Source organism: Anarrhichthys ocellatus, unplaced genomic scaffold, assembly GCF_004355925.1.
Source record: "Anarrhichthys ocellatus isolate YVR2014 unplaced genomic scaffold, GSC_Weel_1.0 scaffold16, whole genome shotgun sequence".
In the NCBI taxonomy this organism is placed as follows: Eukaryota; Metazoa; Chordata; class Actinopteri; order Perciformes; family Anarhichadidae; genus Anarrhichthys; species Anarrhichthys ocellatus.
Window position 1 is genome coordinate 896,208 of NW_022280046.1, and position 17,135 is coordinate 913,342.

At 43.1% G+C, this 17,135-nt stretch overlaps 3 protein-coding genes across 6 annotated transcripts in view; all 3 read left to right on the plus strand.

Moving 5' to 3' along the window:
• The first annotated feature begins 214 nt into the window (after positions 1-214).
• smtna (smoothelin a) lies at positions 215-3,281 on the plus strand. Of its 2 annotated transcripts, none has more exons than XM_031855898.1 (8): positions 215-402; positions 888-992; positions 1,106-1,181; positions 1,263-1,391; positions 1,483-1,516; positions 1,925-2,042; positions 2,174-2,325; positions 2,569-3,281. In XM_031855898.1, exons 2-8 carry the CDS (start codon positions 906-908, stop codon positions 2,714-2,716), a joined length of 744 nt encoding a protein of 247 aa, XP_031711758.1. In that variant the 5' UTR covers positions 215-402; positions 888-905; the 3' UTR covers positions 2,717-3,281. The 2 variants fall into 2 exon arrangements, with proteins under 2 accessions (XP_031711758.1, XP_031711757.1); XM_031855897.1 differs by having other exon boundaries at positions 891-992.
• Positions 3,282-4,386: 1,105 nt separating this feature from the next.
• inpp5ja (inositol polyphosphate-5-phosphatase Ja) lies at positions 4,387-12,703 on the plus strand. Of its 3 annotated transcripts, XM_031856024.1 has the most exons (13): positions 4,387-4,882; positions 6,181-6,828; positions 7,823-7,930; positions 8,083-8,191; positions 8,326-8,442; positions 8,998-9,173; positions 9,543-9,654; positions 9,849-9,958; positions 10,085-10,295; positions 10,405-10,542; positions 10,646-10,711; positions 10,797-10,901; positions 11,438-12,703. In XM_031856024.1, the coding sequence occupies exons 2-13, from the start codon at positions 6,185-6,187 to the stop codon at positions 11,906-11,908; spliced, it is 2,367 nt and encodes a 788-aa protein (XP_031711884.1). In that variant the 5' UTR covers positions 4,387-4,882; positions 6,181-6,184; the 3' UTR covers positions 11,909-12,703. The 3 variants fall into 3 exon arrangements, with proteins under 3 accessions (XP_031711884.1, XP_031711885.1, XP_031711883.1); XM_031856025.1 differs by lacking the exon at positions 10,646-10,711; XM_031856023.1 differs by lacking the exon at positions 4,387-4,882 and having other exon boundaries at positions 5,896-6,828.
• A 2,455-nt stretch (positions 12,704-15,158) lies between these two features.
• The window catches only part of mat2aa (methionine adenosyltransferase 2Aa), a 7,643-nt gene continuing 5,666 nt past the window's right edge, over positions 15,159-17,135 (plus strand). Inside the window, exons 1-2 of the mRNA XM_031855851.1 lie at positions 15,159-15,481; positions 16,423-16,500. Of these exons, the coding sequence (XP_031711711.1) occupies positions 15,400-15,481; positions 16,423-16,500 (160 nt within the window). The 5' untranslated portion in view covers positions 15,159-15,399. The remainder of the gene's footprint in view (positions 15,482-16,422; positions 16,501-17,135) is intronic.

The window sequence follows — 17,135 nt, forward strand, 5'->3', positions numbered from 1 at the left end:
CCCCCCCCCCCGTTAACTCTTTGTTTTCCAGCCCAAAAGAGTCGCCTGCTGCACCCTCCAAATGAAGTGTTACCAAGTGAGAATCTGTATTTTCATATAGAGTTTGGTGCCATAAAGTTTCACACGACATCATCCGGGATGCAGTGACAAGAGGAGTAGAAACTCTCCTGAGGGTGACGGAGACTTCTCCTCCTCCTTCCCATCTTGGGTGATTTGTGTAAGCAACCTCCACTTGCTCTCCAAACATGCATCCTTGCGAAGCGCCGCGGTGTGAGGTGTGATGTCAACGCTGAGCTCTCGCTGCTCCCCAGATCAGTCTCAAGGAGGATCGACGAGAGGCTGAAAACTTCCAAGAAGCTCAAAGACGTCCACCAGACACGCACGTTTGCATCCTGAAAACAGGTGAGCGATTAACAGCCACAAATCAACGTTATCAATGTGTGTTTGTCACAATTTTATCACTTAATCCTTCCACTCTTGTGCCATTAGGCCCGACTGTGACTCCTTTCTCTCTGCGTCTGAGCACATATCTTTACGCTGTTATCAGATTATTTTAGGAATGGTCTCGTTCCACTGCATTACTATATTTGTACGTGTTTTTCCCCCCTTTCTGTTTCTGCGCCCTGCTGGTTGCTGAGATACACTACTTGAGACAAACATCTCCTTGCACGGCTGCTCGGTTTGTGTCTCCTAAGACTCTCACAACTGTTTGTATTTGAATCACTGCAATGTGATTGTATGCTCTGTGACATTTGCTCATTGTTTAGTGTAAATAACTCAAAGTGTCTAGTCTGTGCAGATAATTCAAACATTTTCAATTCTATGTGAATAATCTGTGTTTCTGTGTATTTGTCTCTGGTGCTTTTTTTTTTTTTTGCACCATCCAGTAGATTTGCTCCTCAAACATGGAGTCAAAAACTGATGTTGGATCAGCATCGGTGACCAGCGAAGAACTGGCTGCTGTTGAGGATGAAGAGGTTCTCAACAAGATGGTAAGATTTTCTTTCATCACTCAGACACTGAGACCTTTCTCACTTGCTGCTTTGTCAAATTAGGTGACCTTTAACCCGGTCATTAACGTTAACCAGCGGTTTGTCTTTTTTAGCTGGATAATGCAACCGACTTTGAAGAGAGGCGAATGATACGTGCTGCGTTACGGGAGCTGCTCAAGAAAAAGAGAGGTAAAATCTGATACTAGCTCCTGCATGCAAGTGACCATAATACTGTCTCCATATTCTAAATCCTCCGTCATCTCTCATCAGATAAACGGGAGCAGGATCGGGGGTCGAGGCAGCAGGACTTGAGGCAGCAGGGCCTGAGCAAAGGAGGGAAAACAGGCGGGGCTGTCAGCATAGGCAGAGCATCCATGACCCAGCAGCCACCAGCAAACAGTGCGTTTATAAAGACACGCTGTGATATCTCATGTTTCATTTAAAGGATTTCAGCTTCTTGATGTTGGTCTGATTCTCTGCATCTTTTCAGGGCCGTCAGGTCAGCCCTCTCCATCAGCAGGCAGGTGAGTCTATGATTTGCTCAGTCTTGGCATGTTTTGGTTCATTAACTATACAAAACAGATTCAAAAAAATGTAATCCCAGATATGCCCTCATCATTCGCTTATTTTTAATGCCTTTTTATTAAAACAATGTTGACTCTCCTTTTGGAACTTAAGTAGCCATGTCCACAAAATGGTTCATGGTGTGAGGTGAATCCTGTTTTAGTGTGGTGCCCCTGCTGAAGCCTGCCAGCATCAGTGTCTTAAACATCTAATGGGAGCTCTATTGCTGCAGAACAAAGTCTTCTTGTGTGTTAAGTAATCCACCCAATGAAGGAAATAAAAATGCATTTCCCAAGTTAAAAGATGAGAGAAGCCATACTTTCTGTACGTACGGTGTGTACCTCCTTGTCTTTGTCTCTTGTCCTCAGCGAGACCAGTCCCGCTGTAGCCTCAGCTCAGAAATGTCCTCCTGCTGCAGCACCCAACGTTAAAAATGTCAAACAGATGCTTCTGGACTGGTGCAGAGCCAAAACCGAGCCATATGAGGTAAACATGCCCGGACTCTGTGTCTTTGAATTATTGCCCACTGGAGCTCTGCATAGCTCTGCCTCGTATGGCTTTTTTTTTTTTTTTTGCCACTATTTCTTCTAAACTGATTCCCCTCTGGTGTGAAACAGGGGGTGGACATCCGTAACTTCTCCTCAAGTTGGAAAGACGGCATAGCCTTCTGCGCCTTGGTGCACCGCTTCTTCCCCGACGCGTTTGAGTACTCGATCCTCAACCCCAACAAGCCCAGGGAAAACTTCCAGCTGGCTTTCAACGCTGCAGAGTGAGCTGTCATTCCTTATATGAAGAGGCAGATGCATCTTGTCTGGAACAAACTCGTGCAGTGCAGATTTAAAGAATGACTTCACAGTTCTGTGTCATAGCAAGTCTCTGTCTCTGTCTCTCTGTCTCTGTCTGTCTCTCTGTCTCTGTCTCTCTGTCTCTGTCTGTCTCTCTGTCGCTGTCTGTCTCTCTGTCTCTGTCTCTGTCTCTGTCTCTGTCTGTCTCTGTCTCTGTCTGTCCGCAGGAGGCTCGCTGGCTGCCCCCCTCTGCTGGACGCCGACGACTTAGTCCGGATGAAGGAGCCCGACTGGAAGTGTGTGTTCACGTACATCCAGGAGTTCTACCGCTGCCTGGTGGAGAAAGGCCTGGTCAAAACCAAAAAGCGACCGTAGAGTCTGACAGCTTTCATGATTGGCAGTGACTTTCAATTTTTACAATTATTATTATTATTATTATTGCACGCATGAGGTCTGAGAGATACTATTGCTCACCTTTTTCAACTTAATATTTACATTTTGTCTTTGATCTTAGAGTTGCTATTTAGTACTTAATGTATCTGGCTGACGCATTATGTTACTGTAAATGCAGTATTTGTATCGGTTTGTGTATTAGCGGGGACTTGCGGATGTCTGTGCTCTCAGTGGACAGCTGGCTCTTAGGATCAGTACATTCCACTGAGATTACACATCTGCATTAATCCCCGTCAGAGCCATAGAGAATCTGGGAACAAATGTTATCATGATGCTGTTGAGGGCCTGCGAGTGTGAGTATTGCAGACAAAGTTAATAAATATCCATTCCATTATACATGCTGTTGTTGTCTACCTATAACTGATGATTAAACTAAATGGTACTGTAGATACTGAAGTGATTTATTTGCCTGATACATTATTCAGCAGCTCTTCGCCTTTTATTCAAAACTCTTTGGCCAGGACGTTATGAATGGATACAGTTTGTGTTTGCCTTGGGCTCGAGACTTCAACTTTAATGTCAATCTAAATCAACTTTCATTGTCGCACACAATCGAACGCAGCAGAGCACAATGTAGGGAAATTTAGTCTCTGCATTTAGCCCATGTTAGCATTAGGAGTAGCAGGCGGCTACTATACAGGGTTCGGGGATTCGGTGACTTGCTCAAGGGCCCCTCTGGAGCTCTGGCTCCCGAGTCAAGTTCCCACGAACTGAGCTGCTGCTGCCCCACAAACACAAAACCTGTTTCACACTTGGGGCATTGAGTTTAGAATACACGGGGTGTTTACTGCCAGGAAGGGCAAAAAGTAGGTTCCAGTGTTTGGTGAGCTTGACATACGTAGATTCTCTGCCTCTGCTTTTATTATAGACTTTATGGAGGTGCATATAATTCAATTTTATACTAATAATTCCTTAAATTATCATTTTTTTATATTTCTTTTAATGGGCATATTGACACATTGCACAGTTCATCCATCCATATATGTCCGATCCCAGCTGACATTGGGGGAAGGCACCCTGGACAGATCGTCAGGCTATGGCTGCACATTATGTGCTAAATAATGTATGTCCTTTACATACGATCTACAACCAAAGCTACACAAATAATAATAGTAATAATAATAATAGTCACAGTTTATCTTTTCAAGAAATCAGGACAATCTTAAAACTTGATAATGAAATGACTGTTTAACACATTTTTACAGAGTGACTAATGTAACTTTAGGCCTATAAGCTTCATTGATTGCATTTCACAGATAGGTAGCTTTGCCAGACCGAAATTTAAATATTGGCATGCTGATCAATTCCCCCCACCAGTGACGCACTAATGCCAGATTAATGCGTCACTGAGAGGACAGATGCTCAATTATTTCTGTGAGATATGTGAGAGAGAGAGAGAGGGTGAAAGAGAGAAAGGATGAGAGAGAGGATGAAAGAGGGTGAGGATGAGAGAGAGAGGATGAAAGACGGTGAGAGAGAGGATGAAAGAAAGGGAGAGAGAGAAAGGGTGAGAGAGGGAGGGGGGTGAGAGAGAGAGAAAGCGAGAGGGAGGGAGAGAGAGGATGAAAGAGAGAGAGAGGGAGGGAGAGAGAAAGAGAGGATGAAAGAGAGAGATAGGGGTGTGCGAGAGAGAGCGAGTTGCACTGAGAGCGCGCGTGACGGGTCGCTGAACGGCCGGTGTTCCGGAGGTGCAGGCGGGATGCTGACCGAAAAGTGCACAGCTGTTCTGCTATAGACAGTGACGCGTATGATGAGGAACAATCAGCTGTGTTGTATCTCAGTGTAAACATCAACATGAAAGAGTCCGGACGCATCCACCGTGACCGCCTCCTGTCTTGACAGCCCCGCGGCGCGGTCCACACCGTGACGGAGACGTCCGCTCAGGCTACACCGACAGGTCGCGTCCGTCCTGCAGGCTGGCTGGGTCGGAGACTATAAATCGTGGTATAGCCTTTGTGTAACATCTCCGTCGCGTTGATTGACGTGCGAGACAGAAAGCGGACTGATGTTCCCCCTCCGTGAAACCGAGAGATCACCTTTGCGGTTCACCTTGGAAATGAAATAATGGTTTAAAAAAACGCCTGAACGGTAAGATGGATGTTTTCACGAGGACGTTTTCACTGCAGCTGCGTGTTTGTGTTTAATTCCGCATGTAACATTGTGCTTTGTGGTGTTCTTCACGAGTCCACGCTCGCACCTTTGAAGATAATGAAGCTGTCGTTCAGGCTCATGGACTATGAAATGTGAAAAAGGGCCCACTTGTACTGTGCTGCTGTCAAAGTTGCCTTTTTTTTTTTACTTTTAAAGTGAGTTAATTACAAACCTGCTTATCGCCGTTAGTCAACGCTCCGTTTAGGACTGTGGTCACATGAGATGCTCTGTTACTGAGATACCCTAATTTGCATTTCATGAATGATTAACAAGAGGTGTATAATTTCTGTGTGCAGGGAGCACGTAAACAAGATGGTGGGAGGAGAGAGGCCCCTGTCCTATCATGTCACGAGTCCTCCTCCTTGTGACCTACAGAGTCTGTTGACATTGTCTGATGTGCTTCTTGATCTGCAGCTGTGTGAACTGTGCCCTGAGATAGGGATAACCTATATCACCTATAACCTATAACCTATATCCTATATATAACCTACAGGGATAATCCCTGAGACAGGCAGTAACCCGGCTCACACTGAGATCTCATGATGAACAATTCTGCCTTTTGCTTTGTGAAAGGGTCAGAAGGCTAATTAAAGTTGCTAGGCAACAAGGATATATTCGAGGAAGGAGGTACAAAGTTAGTTCCTTAGCCCAATAAGTGAGTAGAATTTTAACAGCAGATTCAGATTACTAATACAAAATCAAATCCACAAAATCAATTGTGATGTATTAGATTAAGCCACTCAGCAGTATATACAGTTACCACCTGCACCAGCTGCAACAGAAGAAGTAAAGCTTGCGCATTAATGCATCCATTGTTATAATCCAATGATATATATATATATATATATATATATATATGAAATGGGCCATTTTGCAGAATGAGTACTTTTACTTCAAATGCAAAACGTTTACTTGTAACAAAGATGTGAATACTTCTGTCACTGCCTCGGCCCCGTTGCCTACTCATGACAACATCATCAGTGATGCCTGAGCAGCATGATGTGGACAGGTGCTCAATGTAATGTGATGCATTCGCTCAGCTTCCACTCAGTGCCTGCAAACCCTTTGCTGTTGCACTGGTGTACTAAGGACTCACTGACTGATTGTTGGGTGCAGTCTGATTGAAGACACGATGAAGGGCAAAGAATGCTCTCTGCTATCATTGTCTTGCTTTAATGTTTGACTTGTCTTTGAAGATAAATGTGTAATAATGATCCACATGCTGCCTGTTGCAGATTGATGGATCGCATGCAGCAGAAACACATCAGCACTGACCTTTGTGGACCCAAAGTGCAACCTGGACCCTGCGCATGGATCGGAGTCAGTCCGGCTTCACCTCCACAGTTCGCAGTCCAGAAACCACCTCTCATCAGCCCATCAGAGGAGCCCCAGAAACAGTGTGGATTCAGCATCATGCAGGCTGCAGCTGCACCTGTAATAGTGACAGACCAAATGCAGTCAACGCAGCCAAAGTCTGGAACCACCCCAGCAACACTGGTAAGCATAAGCCGGCCAAGACCGACTGCTCTCGCAACTAAACCTGCTCCGAAGTCGACCAGAATCTCAGTGGACCCCTCCAAGGAAATAGATTTAATCCCAGTTTTTATCCCAGGACCTCAGAGTGCCAACGTCCTGTCACATTCCCCGACAGAGTCCTCCTTCTGCCGTCACAGTCCTCAGAGTCCCCGCAGCCCTCAGTCTTACACCAGCCAGCCTTACCTGAGCCCTAACCCTGGCCTGCCCCATCCCATTCCCAGCCTGAACTCTAGCCTAAACCCAAAACCCAGCCTCAGTCCTCAGCCTCAGAGGACCCCCTCACCCGGGAGCTCCACCCAGAACCAAGTGCAGTCTGAGAAGCCAGGTGGAGAAAACAATGACTTCAGGTGAGACAATTAATAACACCTTTACATGTCACATGAATCAAAGCTGCAAATTTGACTTTGAGTTTTGTGAACCTGGTAAAGTGACACAGACACATTTTGGAGATAAAGGAGACGATATGTGTTCTGGATAGGCTTTTAAGACTTGGGAGTTTGCTGCTCAAAACGATGAGCCATGTTGTGTGGAAATGAGACTAAGACACTAAGAAAACAAGAACATTTTGAAAAGAAAAATGTGAATTAGGTCACTTCTGACATTAAAATAAACAGCCAGCTCTCAGATCGTATTCATGAAAGTGCTCTTGAAGTTTTCAAAACAGGTTGTGTTCAGAAATAACATGATTTTAAGCAAATATTTGACGAAAACAAATACATGTAACATTTTCCTGGGATAGTTTATATTTCCAATTACTGTACATTGATTCTCATGTTATAGGCATTTAAAATGGACGGAACTAATCTCAAATCCCATGTTATGCTTTTGAAAAAGTCAGGACTGTAAATAATTGATTTGTATTGATTTTGCTGAAACATGCAAAAAAAAAAAAAACAACAACGCATGAAACAAGTCTATATATCTTTTGCAAAAACAGTTTTTATGTGATGGCAAAAATCATGAATCTTTTTTTTCCATTTATTTCTTGTCATTTTATAGACAATATGATCAATTGATTCTGTAAATGTTAGCAGCAGCTCTAATGAGTTGTGTTGCCTCTGGTGTTTCTGTAATAAAACAGTATGGCTGGTAGTTTCATTTCAAAAGACATTTAGTTCCATCTCTTTCTCTCTTCTAACACACACACACACACGCACACACCTCACCTTAGTCATCATCGAGGTAATTGTGCCTACCTTTATATGCTGAGTGTATATACACAAAGCTGATAACAGCTATTTCGCTGAGGATTACAGCACAGATTATGTCCTCTTTCACAGTACACAACATATAGTACTTAAATCGAATGCAGCATTTTTCACTGCTTCTAATCCCTGACAGGGTGTACATCGTCACATGGAACGTGGGATCAGCTGTCCCTCCAGATGACATCACGTCTCTGTTCGGACCAAACGTTTCAGATGGGAGCGTTGACATGTTTATCATCGGGTAAGCAAGTATTTCCACCAGGCTCAGCAGTGCCAGGGAGACAGCTGCGGGTGCCCACTCAGTCATCTGTGTTCGTTTTGATGCCTGTTACCCATCACTGTCCTTTTTTTCACTTGTTGATGACATTTCTCTACTTCTCTGGCACCACACAGACTCCAGGAAGTCAACTCCATGATAAACAAGCGACTGAAGGATGTTATTTTCTCAGACCAGTGGAGTGAGCTTTGCATGGACAAGCTGAGTCCTTTCGGATATGTTTTGGTCAGTAAGGAGTTAAACCTCATCATATCTGTCATACTGTAGATTTTGTTTTTACTCCTATCCCTTTTTTTTGCCATTATAAACTGTAGTTTACCGTATTGATATCATATTTTGCATCTGTCCCATCCCTTTAGGTGGCGTCCCAGCGTATGCAGGGAGTGCTGCTGCTGGTTTTCTCTAAATTCTGCCATCTTCCATTCCTCAGAGGTGTGCAGACTGAGAGCACACGCACAGGACTTGGCGGATATTGGGTGCGTGTGATCTGCTCTTAACTCTGAGATTTGTTACGTTACTAAATTTGTGGCGGGTTTGTGTCAGTGGGAATTTAGGGGGATGGGAGTATTGTGTGCTCCCTCCTGCCAGCAGGCGCGTGCATGCATGGGTGCATATGTCAGTGTGTGACCTTCCTGTGCGTGTTGATGTCAGCATCACCCCTGGCTGCTGCTGGTGCAGTCTCCTTCTCTCTGAGGTCAGTGCAGCAGCAGGCTGTCTGGCTTTCTGGTTCTGTGACTCGGTCAGAAAAAAAACATCCCGACTTTGTCCCTGAACACAGATACGGTTGATACACGCTGGCTCAACGTATTTATGAAAATATTTAATTATTTATGCTGATGGCCTAGCATTTATACAGCGCCTTTTATAGTCTTCGGACCACTCAAAGGGCTTTACACTAGAAGAGCCGTGGATCGAGACCGCTGTCTTTCCGATTGGCGGACGAGCCGCTCTATCTCCTGAACCACAGCCCCCCCCGAAGGGATCCCTTTCCCAACGTGTCCTCTCTTTACCCTTTTTTTTCTCATTCTAAGGGGAATAAAGGGGGTGTCAGCGCGAGGATGACAGTGTTTGGCCACCCAGTGTGCTTTCTCAACTGTCACCTGCCAGCTCACATGAGGAACCTGGAACAGCGAATGGAGGACTTTGAAAGCATCCTGCAGCAGCAGCAGTTTGAAGGAGGCACTGCCACTGGTGTGCTGGACCACGAGTGGGTGATATCATGTTTTATGTATGACTTTGACTAGTTTAGCTGAAGATTGTCCATCTGTAAATATTGCATTCAGTCATGCATAGAATACTCTGTATCTAGTTTTTATTTGCAACTAAATGCCATATTACATGATGAGAAGCTCAGCTATCTTAAAAGTATATGATCTTTTATCTGTCTTGAGCTTCAAGCCACACATTTTATTTGAGCAGGAATGTTACTGATTTCTTGGGATAGCAATTAACATGAAGTAAAATAGATTGTTCAAAAGCGCCTTTACAATTGCCTCTCAGAAGTAAAAAGAAATAGCATCCTTCCTGTTTTATATTGAAATGTGTCCCTCTGCGGGGGTTTCTTTTCTGTCCCCAGTGTCGTTTTTTGGTTTGGGGATTTAAATTTCCGTATTGAAGACTATGACATCCATGTGGTGAAATGTGCCATCGACAGCAATAAACTGCCACTTCTGTGGGAGCGAGATCAGGTGAGGCATTTTAAATCATTCGCCCCTTGACCTTTTCTTAAAGGCTTTACGACACCTGCTTTTTGGTCATCAACTACGACCAGCAGAGAGCGCTCTGACACAAAGTGAACAAACATCCCCTTATGTCAGCGTGAATAAAAGTCATCCAGGTGTGTGACCTGCTCTTCCTTTCCCATCATTTGTCTACTCCACAGCTCAACATGGCTAAAAACACAGAGTCCATCCTTGAGGGCTTCATTGAGGGACCACTCAAATTCCCCCCCACCTATAAGTTTGACGTGGGCACTCATACTTACGACACCAGGTTCGTCCAGTCGCCTTTATCGTAAACTTCCCCCTCTCATATTGTATTTTTCTAGAGGCCGAGGCCTGTTAAATTGTTGCTGCCCACCATGACAGTCTGTTCTTTATTTGCTTCTTTTTTTGTCAGTACAAAGAAGAGGAAACCTGCCTGGACAGATCGCATCCTCTGGCGCCCTCGTCGTACCGGCTCCCCAGTTCCTACCCACAATGCAGCGCTGCAGCGGGGTCTGACCTCGTGGTTGGGCGGGGCGACTAAAGTGACACAGCATGTGTACCGAAGTCACATGGGCTACACCGTCAGCGACCACAAGCCTGTTTCTGCCGTGTTCTCACTGGATGTGAGACAATGTTTCCTTAAAATATACGCTGTACTCAACTTTTGAATGACATCTCTCGTTGTATCGCTTGCTTACGTTTTATTCAACTGCCTTGTGCTCTATTTTCTAGTTCCCATTCAAGGTGGATATGCCTCTGGTGGAGCTGCAGTTAAACAAGGACTGGTGTAAAGTCTCAGATGCTTCTGTCAGATTCACTGTTGCATCGACTTATCAGCGCAGCTCATGGGACTGGGTAGCAATATACAAGGTAATTCTCTGATTGTTTTTGCTCAACAGCTCAGGGTAAATTCTTACAATTTGATGGCCGGCGTCAGTGTTTAAAATGATTTCCATTTGTTACTTCTGCGCAGGTTGGATTCAGACATCACAAAGATTACCAGGCATACATATGGGCCAAGGGAGAGCATGCAACACATGTGTGTCAGACACTCAAATTCACACATTTAATTTGTGCAGCAGCAGAATTCAGGGTTCATTTCTTTCCGTTCATTTCTTCACCAGGTGACATTTTCAGAGGAGGATTTGCCGAGAGATGACTGTGAATACATCCTGGGTTACTACAGTAATAATATGAACAGCATTGTTGGACTGTCAACGCCAATACAGGTAACAAAAGTCAGATCTCACTGCTTCTTATGATGTATTCATGAATGGATGTATGCACATATATGGTTGGTATAAGTATGTGAACACCCAAGCATTACAGACATATGTGGCTAAGAACCTTCACTCTTTTGGGAAGGTTTTCTGGGAAAGGTTTATTGGACCGGGCTTCAGGGACAAGAGGGTCATCTCTAGTTGGTTACCCTTAATTTCCAAAGCTCTTGTGAGCTGGTTGTGGTGAGGGATTTGACGTGGAGTGGTTGTGGTTAAGATAGGTCGTTGGGCAGCGAGTCACGTGAGAGTTGTCGTACGTTTCAGCAGACCTATGGTTATCTAGCAGACATCCGACCTGAAGTCATTTGTTCCAAGTCTCAAGCAAGTCAAGTCACTCCCCTAATACTTTGATGTAAGTCAGGGCTCTGTGCAGGCTTGTCACGTTATGTCACACCAAAACGTGAAAACCAGTGTGACAGGAAAGAACTGCCAGCAACCTCGCTCATAACACCCTTATCCTCTCTTGAATTCTCCATCCTAAACAGATCAACATTCCAGTCCACAGCCCCACCTCGCATCGCTCCGACTGCTCAGACGCCAGCTCAGAAGATGACAGCACTCTGGTTCTGCTGGCCCCAAACTCCCGCAGCCCGAGCCCCAAAACCGGAAAACACAACCATCGCCATCGTCGCAGCCGCAGCCCAGCTGTTTCTGCTCTCTCCACCAAACCCCTGCCCTCCCTGCAGGGCCTCAGCCTCTGTCCTCGCTCCAAAGAATGCCAGACTCGCAGCCGCTCCCCTTGCTCTGCTGCTAAGAAGGAGCGACTGGTCTCCCCCGTCGCCGTGGTGTCCCCCGCCATCAGCCCGCTCAGTCCCCGCAGCCCCGTGTCTCCAGGTGGCGGGGTGACTGCACCGGAGGCCCTGGTCGCTGCCATCTTAGGTGAACACAGACCAGCTCAGATTAGCCCCACAGGGGTGAAACAGATAGGGAAGATGGGGGAAACAAGCACTACATAGACTATAAACAACAATAGCGAAAAGGAGGCGCTGTACAAGGAGAACAACGGCAATATCCATGCATTAAGTGTCTGATCCCACGACGTCGCTGTGCTGGTAGAAGAAGCACATTCAGTGACTCCTCATGTAGTTTGTAAACATTCCACATCATAGCCATGCAGTTCTGTTTCTGAATCTACCATCATGGCATACACTATGTGTATCTTGGAGTCAAAGATGTGTCCAGACTCCCGACGCCAAGTGCTTTTATAGACTCATAAGCTATATCATATACGTAAACAAACCTGTTGAATGTGAAACCAAAGTCAGAGTAAACCTGTGACGGATGTGACCAGTGATTACTGACAGCAATATGGATCCATGTAGACAGTCTCATATCAAAGTAAGGACCCTGGACCAGACATATTGACGTAGTGTCATATTTTACATCAGCGAGAGTGTGTTTGTGTGTGTGTGTGGGTTTGTGTAGACCTATGTGTGAAACATGCATTTTGGACCAGGTGATGGTTTCAACTTTCAACTCTATAGTTCTTGGTCTGTATTCATAAAATGAATCGGATGTATCAAAGAACAGAGAGAGAGAGAGCATTTCACCACCTCAGTCAATCTGAAATGTACATGTGTCCGTGTGACTTGAACAGTAATCTTAGAACGATACTCTTTTCCTTAGCGGCTGTTCTATAGAGATCAGTGAGTGGGTGTTAAGGCTAATGTGTTCGTTTTGCTTCAAGAAAGATACGTGTCATGTGCTATGTTGTGAGTGTGCAAATAAAACTGAAATCAACAACAAAAAAACATGTTTATTTGAGAAATAGTGTGTATATGTGGACTCCAGTCATATAACGACACAGTATTCACTACAGTGTCAGCAGCAGAGGGAAAACAGCTTGTCCAGCATGAAATCATTGATATGCTGATGGCGTTTCATGCAGACAAATGCCATGAAAGAATTTGACAATTTTCGAATAGGAACAAGATAACAAACTGTCAATCTCTTGGAATATCCATGCAATTAGTTTAGACAGAGAAGATCTTTAGGTTTCTACTGAGACGTGGATAAGCATGCACAGTGTAGTGTTTGCCCTGATTTATGCTCTAGAAAATCTGAATAATCATTACAGACCCCCTCAAACAACTGCCACTAAGGGTTTTTTTTCCTCTCCACATACTGAGCAGAAATGAAGTTTAATTCCTATGACGTTTGGTAGTGAAGGAGTTGAATACTTATGTGAAATAGTGGGCACTCTCTTAAAATAGACAAAATATGAGATACGTTTACCTCTTTCGGCCCTTTACGATCCTTAAAATAAGCGAAACACTTGATACATGATACTTTAATGTTTGCAGGCCTGTGAAATTCCTCAAATAAAGTGAAATACTAGATGCCTTTATTTCTTCAAGCGTCTAAAAATCCCTACAAACCTTAAAATTAGCAAAATACTGCTGTCTTATAACTTTATATCCTGTCTATTCAGTTCTATTTGTGGCCTATCTTATCATCTATTTTCTTTTTTGCTTACTGGTTTTGAATGTCATCCTTGTCTTTGTCAATGTAAAGCATGCACTTGCTACACTGCCTTGCCTTCAGGCTCCAGAAATTCTTAAAGCAAACTTCTTAAAGCAAACATTGCACCTTGCACGTCTCTTGTGTAAAGTAAGTACAACTCACAATAGTCTCATGGACCCTTCAGGACTTTTAAAATCTTCTTCATGTTGCATTTGGGCTAACTTACAACAGATTACTGCAGTGTAACTGTTTTTCCAATTTATTAAAAAAAAATGTTTTATGTATTGTTTTTCATTTGGTCTCGCTTTTTAAATCTTTATTCTACATTAATCATTTTGTATTTGTTTTTATTGCTTATTGAAAGCGTTTATAAAACCAATTATTTGCAAAGCACTTTGAATTATCAAGTGGGCTTTGAATAAAGCTGCCTTGCTTTGCCTTCAGGCTGCTACAAAACATCCTCAAACAATTGAAATACTTGATACTTTCACCTCCTCAAGCCTCTCAGTCTGAGCTTGTGCAAAACACTTTATTCTTCCACTTTAAGGGCGGTGGAAGGCTCTAAATGTCTGTAGAATTGAGACAAATTCGAGAATGAAACATTTCATAACCTGTGATGATGCATCCGAATCAGCTTTATTGGCCACAAATGTGCACTCATACAAGTGATTTAACTGGTTTTATGTTGCTCTGTGTACATACTCAGAAATAGACGTGCAGCTTACACCCAAAACAAGAATATTTAATTTACATGTGGCATTTGTAAAAAAGTAGAACAAAATGGCATTTGCGTAATGGAGCAGAGTGCAAAGGGTGCTGGAATAAGGAGTAACGTAACAGGTTGTTTGTTTAAACAAGTTGTCACCCACTTTCCAAGTTACAATATTGATCAGCTTAACCCTTAATGACCCACAGTGACACAGTTGTCACAGACACTTTAAATCCTGCAAAGTTCCTTATACAGATTAATCATTGATTTTAACTCTTGAAGTCCCAACGTAACACACACTGAACATCCTGGTGAGGTCATGTGACAGTGAGTTAATTTGTGTGTGATGTATTTGTCACAATAAAATAATAAAATAATGAGCTGCTCAATTGGTTAACTGATTAAATTATTTTTTAATTAAAATATGTTCTGTTGGTGATTCAAAACACATTTAAACTAATGTAAACATTCAATAAATTATTAGTCAAATGTATTATGAAAGAATTTTTGCATATTACTAAATAAAATGCACAAACAAACAAGATTTAACTATCCTATTTTGGTCCTATTTCAAAGTAATTTCATTATTTATTTGTTTTGCAGTATGGATAAGAATGAACGATACCGTGTTCAGGATGCACTGAAGCTCATCCAAGGAGAAGGCATGTTTGTCATGTAAAACAAATGGTTAAACCTAACTAGAGAAGTTATTATGCAAATAAAAAGGAATATCTTTGTTACTAAACAAAAGGTTGATGGAATTTCAAATGAGGGAAACACCTATACGTAAACGGCTATTGTGACATATATAACATTTCACATCTTTGGCTCCAGGAGGTAGTATTAAGAAAATATTTTCAGAAATGTGTTCCATTTAGTCTGTTTTATATCTCCTATCATTTTCCTTTAAAGGAAAAATGGGTTTGTGTTTTGTTATGGGCTGCGGTCGCCGGATATTCATTTACCCCTCAGGGTCTTTTCTTAATTAGCTCGAGCACGCCCATGTGCACCACATGGTCTGTGCTCAGCAACAACATTGGCTGCAGAGAAAAGCCTCGAAGGGTCTGAAGAAGTTGTTCAGTCATACAAACACAGCTGTCCTTGTCCAGTCTGCACACTTGCACCCCTGTGAGCCGACACTTTGAAGCTACGTACTCGCACGGTGTGCGTGAGCAGGAGAGCCCCAGGTGAAGGCTGGAACAGCTGTCCGGTTTCTCCACCCCGTGGTATCTGAACGGCTAGCTTCGTTAGCTAACAGCGTGTTTATTGGCTAAAATGAACGGTTTCCATAACAACTCGCTCATTGATGAAGACTGCTTCCTCTTCACGTCCGAGTCCGTCGGAGAGGGACACCCAGGTAACTGCACGTTTCCCCTCTCCGCATATCATAATTAGCCAGATAGCATCATGTTAGCCTCTGAAACAAGGTCATGCTGCAGGTTACCGGTCGCTCAGCGTGTTGTTGAGTGTCAGCTGTCCACTAAATCCCTGCTCATCCTCTACTGTGCCTCTTGTCAAGTGTAAAGTGGGTCCACCTGGTGTGGAAGTCTCATAGCTGCATTTAATTCAGACTAGACACACTCTCACAAGAACCAGGTACTATTCACAGGCTGGGATATCGTTCATGTTTCTACTGTGGACGTTGAGTTGCACCGTCGTGCTAACAACACTGCTGCTAACTCGTTAGCGTGGTTGGTGCCTGCCACTCGCATATATAGCTCCACGCTGCTGCCCCGGCTAGCTAGCATACGGTGTGTGTATCACCTGTGATGGATGTGACTTTAAAAACATATGATGCTTTAATGTCCTCTGTTTTTATTCTGTCAAAAAACAATCGAAACCATGTTCATAAGTGAGTAATAAGCCTCATGATGCACAATTAAATAATAAAGTTAAGCTTAATAACTGCACTTTGACATAGAAAGCAAGAATCATTTGTAAAGTGCGCATTTGCCAGTTTATATAACTGAGTGTAACACATTCACATACTTCATGGTTGCGGGGTCTGAAGTGATCTCCACTAATTACATTCTTCTATGTGTCCCTTTATACTAGCACAGCGTGTACAGGATCAGCCTGAGTAGTTGGAATAAATATGGAGAGTTTTCCATTCAAGAAAAATTTAAATATTTGTGTTTGATTCATTTTAAGAATAGTTTAATTATATATTAACCAAACACATAATGCGTTTTCCAACAATGTGTGCATATTTATCAATGAGCAAAATTGACACATTGCCATGTTTGCATGTGTGTTTACAAGAATTCTGAAAAAAAGTTCTGGTGTGTTATTCCACAGATAAGATTTGTGACCAAATCAGTGATGCCGTGTTGGATGCTCACCTCAGACAAGACCCCGATGCCAAAGTAGCATGTGGTAAGTCTTTAGAAAGCAAAGCAGGCTGGGCGTTTATTATTAAGTATTCAATTACAGTTGCATATTTTGTTTTTGAGAAATATGTTCTGATGTATCCTATGGTTCCTGTAAGGTATAGGCCCATTTCAACCAAATTGTACTGGGAACTAGGGAGCTTCTGGAAGCACACTCCCCTTTGCAGATGTTCTATTGTTCTCTGATTTCATAGAGGAACATTTTGTAATGACTATGCTGTGCACACTTGAATACACCAGAGATAGAGAGGATGAAAGCTGGAAAGGCTTTTAGGTAAGGCAACTTTCCTGTTTGCTACGACAACCTGTTTAACCAGCGACAGCCTAATCAATGAGCGGTCAAAGCCTTTTAAGTGGAACAGTAGATGTCTTCGCCTCACATACTGCAGGTGAGTTGTTTTATGTCGTGTTGGACATCATGCAACATAAGCTGAAGCTGCAACATTTAGTCTATTAATCAATTGAAAGAAAATGAATAACCAATAAGTTTGATAACTGACGTGTCCTTAATTCCATTTCACCGCTGTGTTCTTAATGAGATATATATATATATATATATATATATATATATATATATCTCTATCTATCTATCTATCTATCTATCTATCTATCTATCTATCT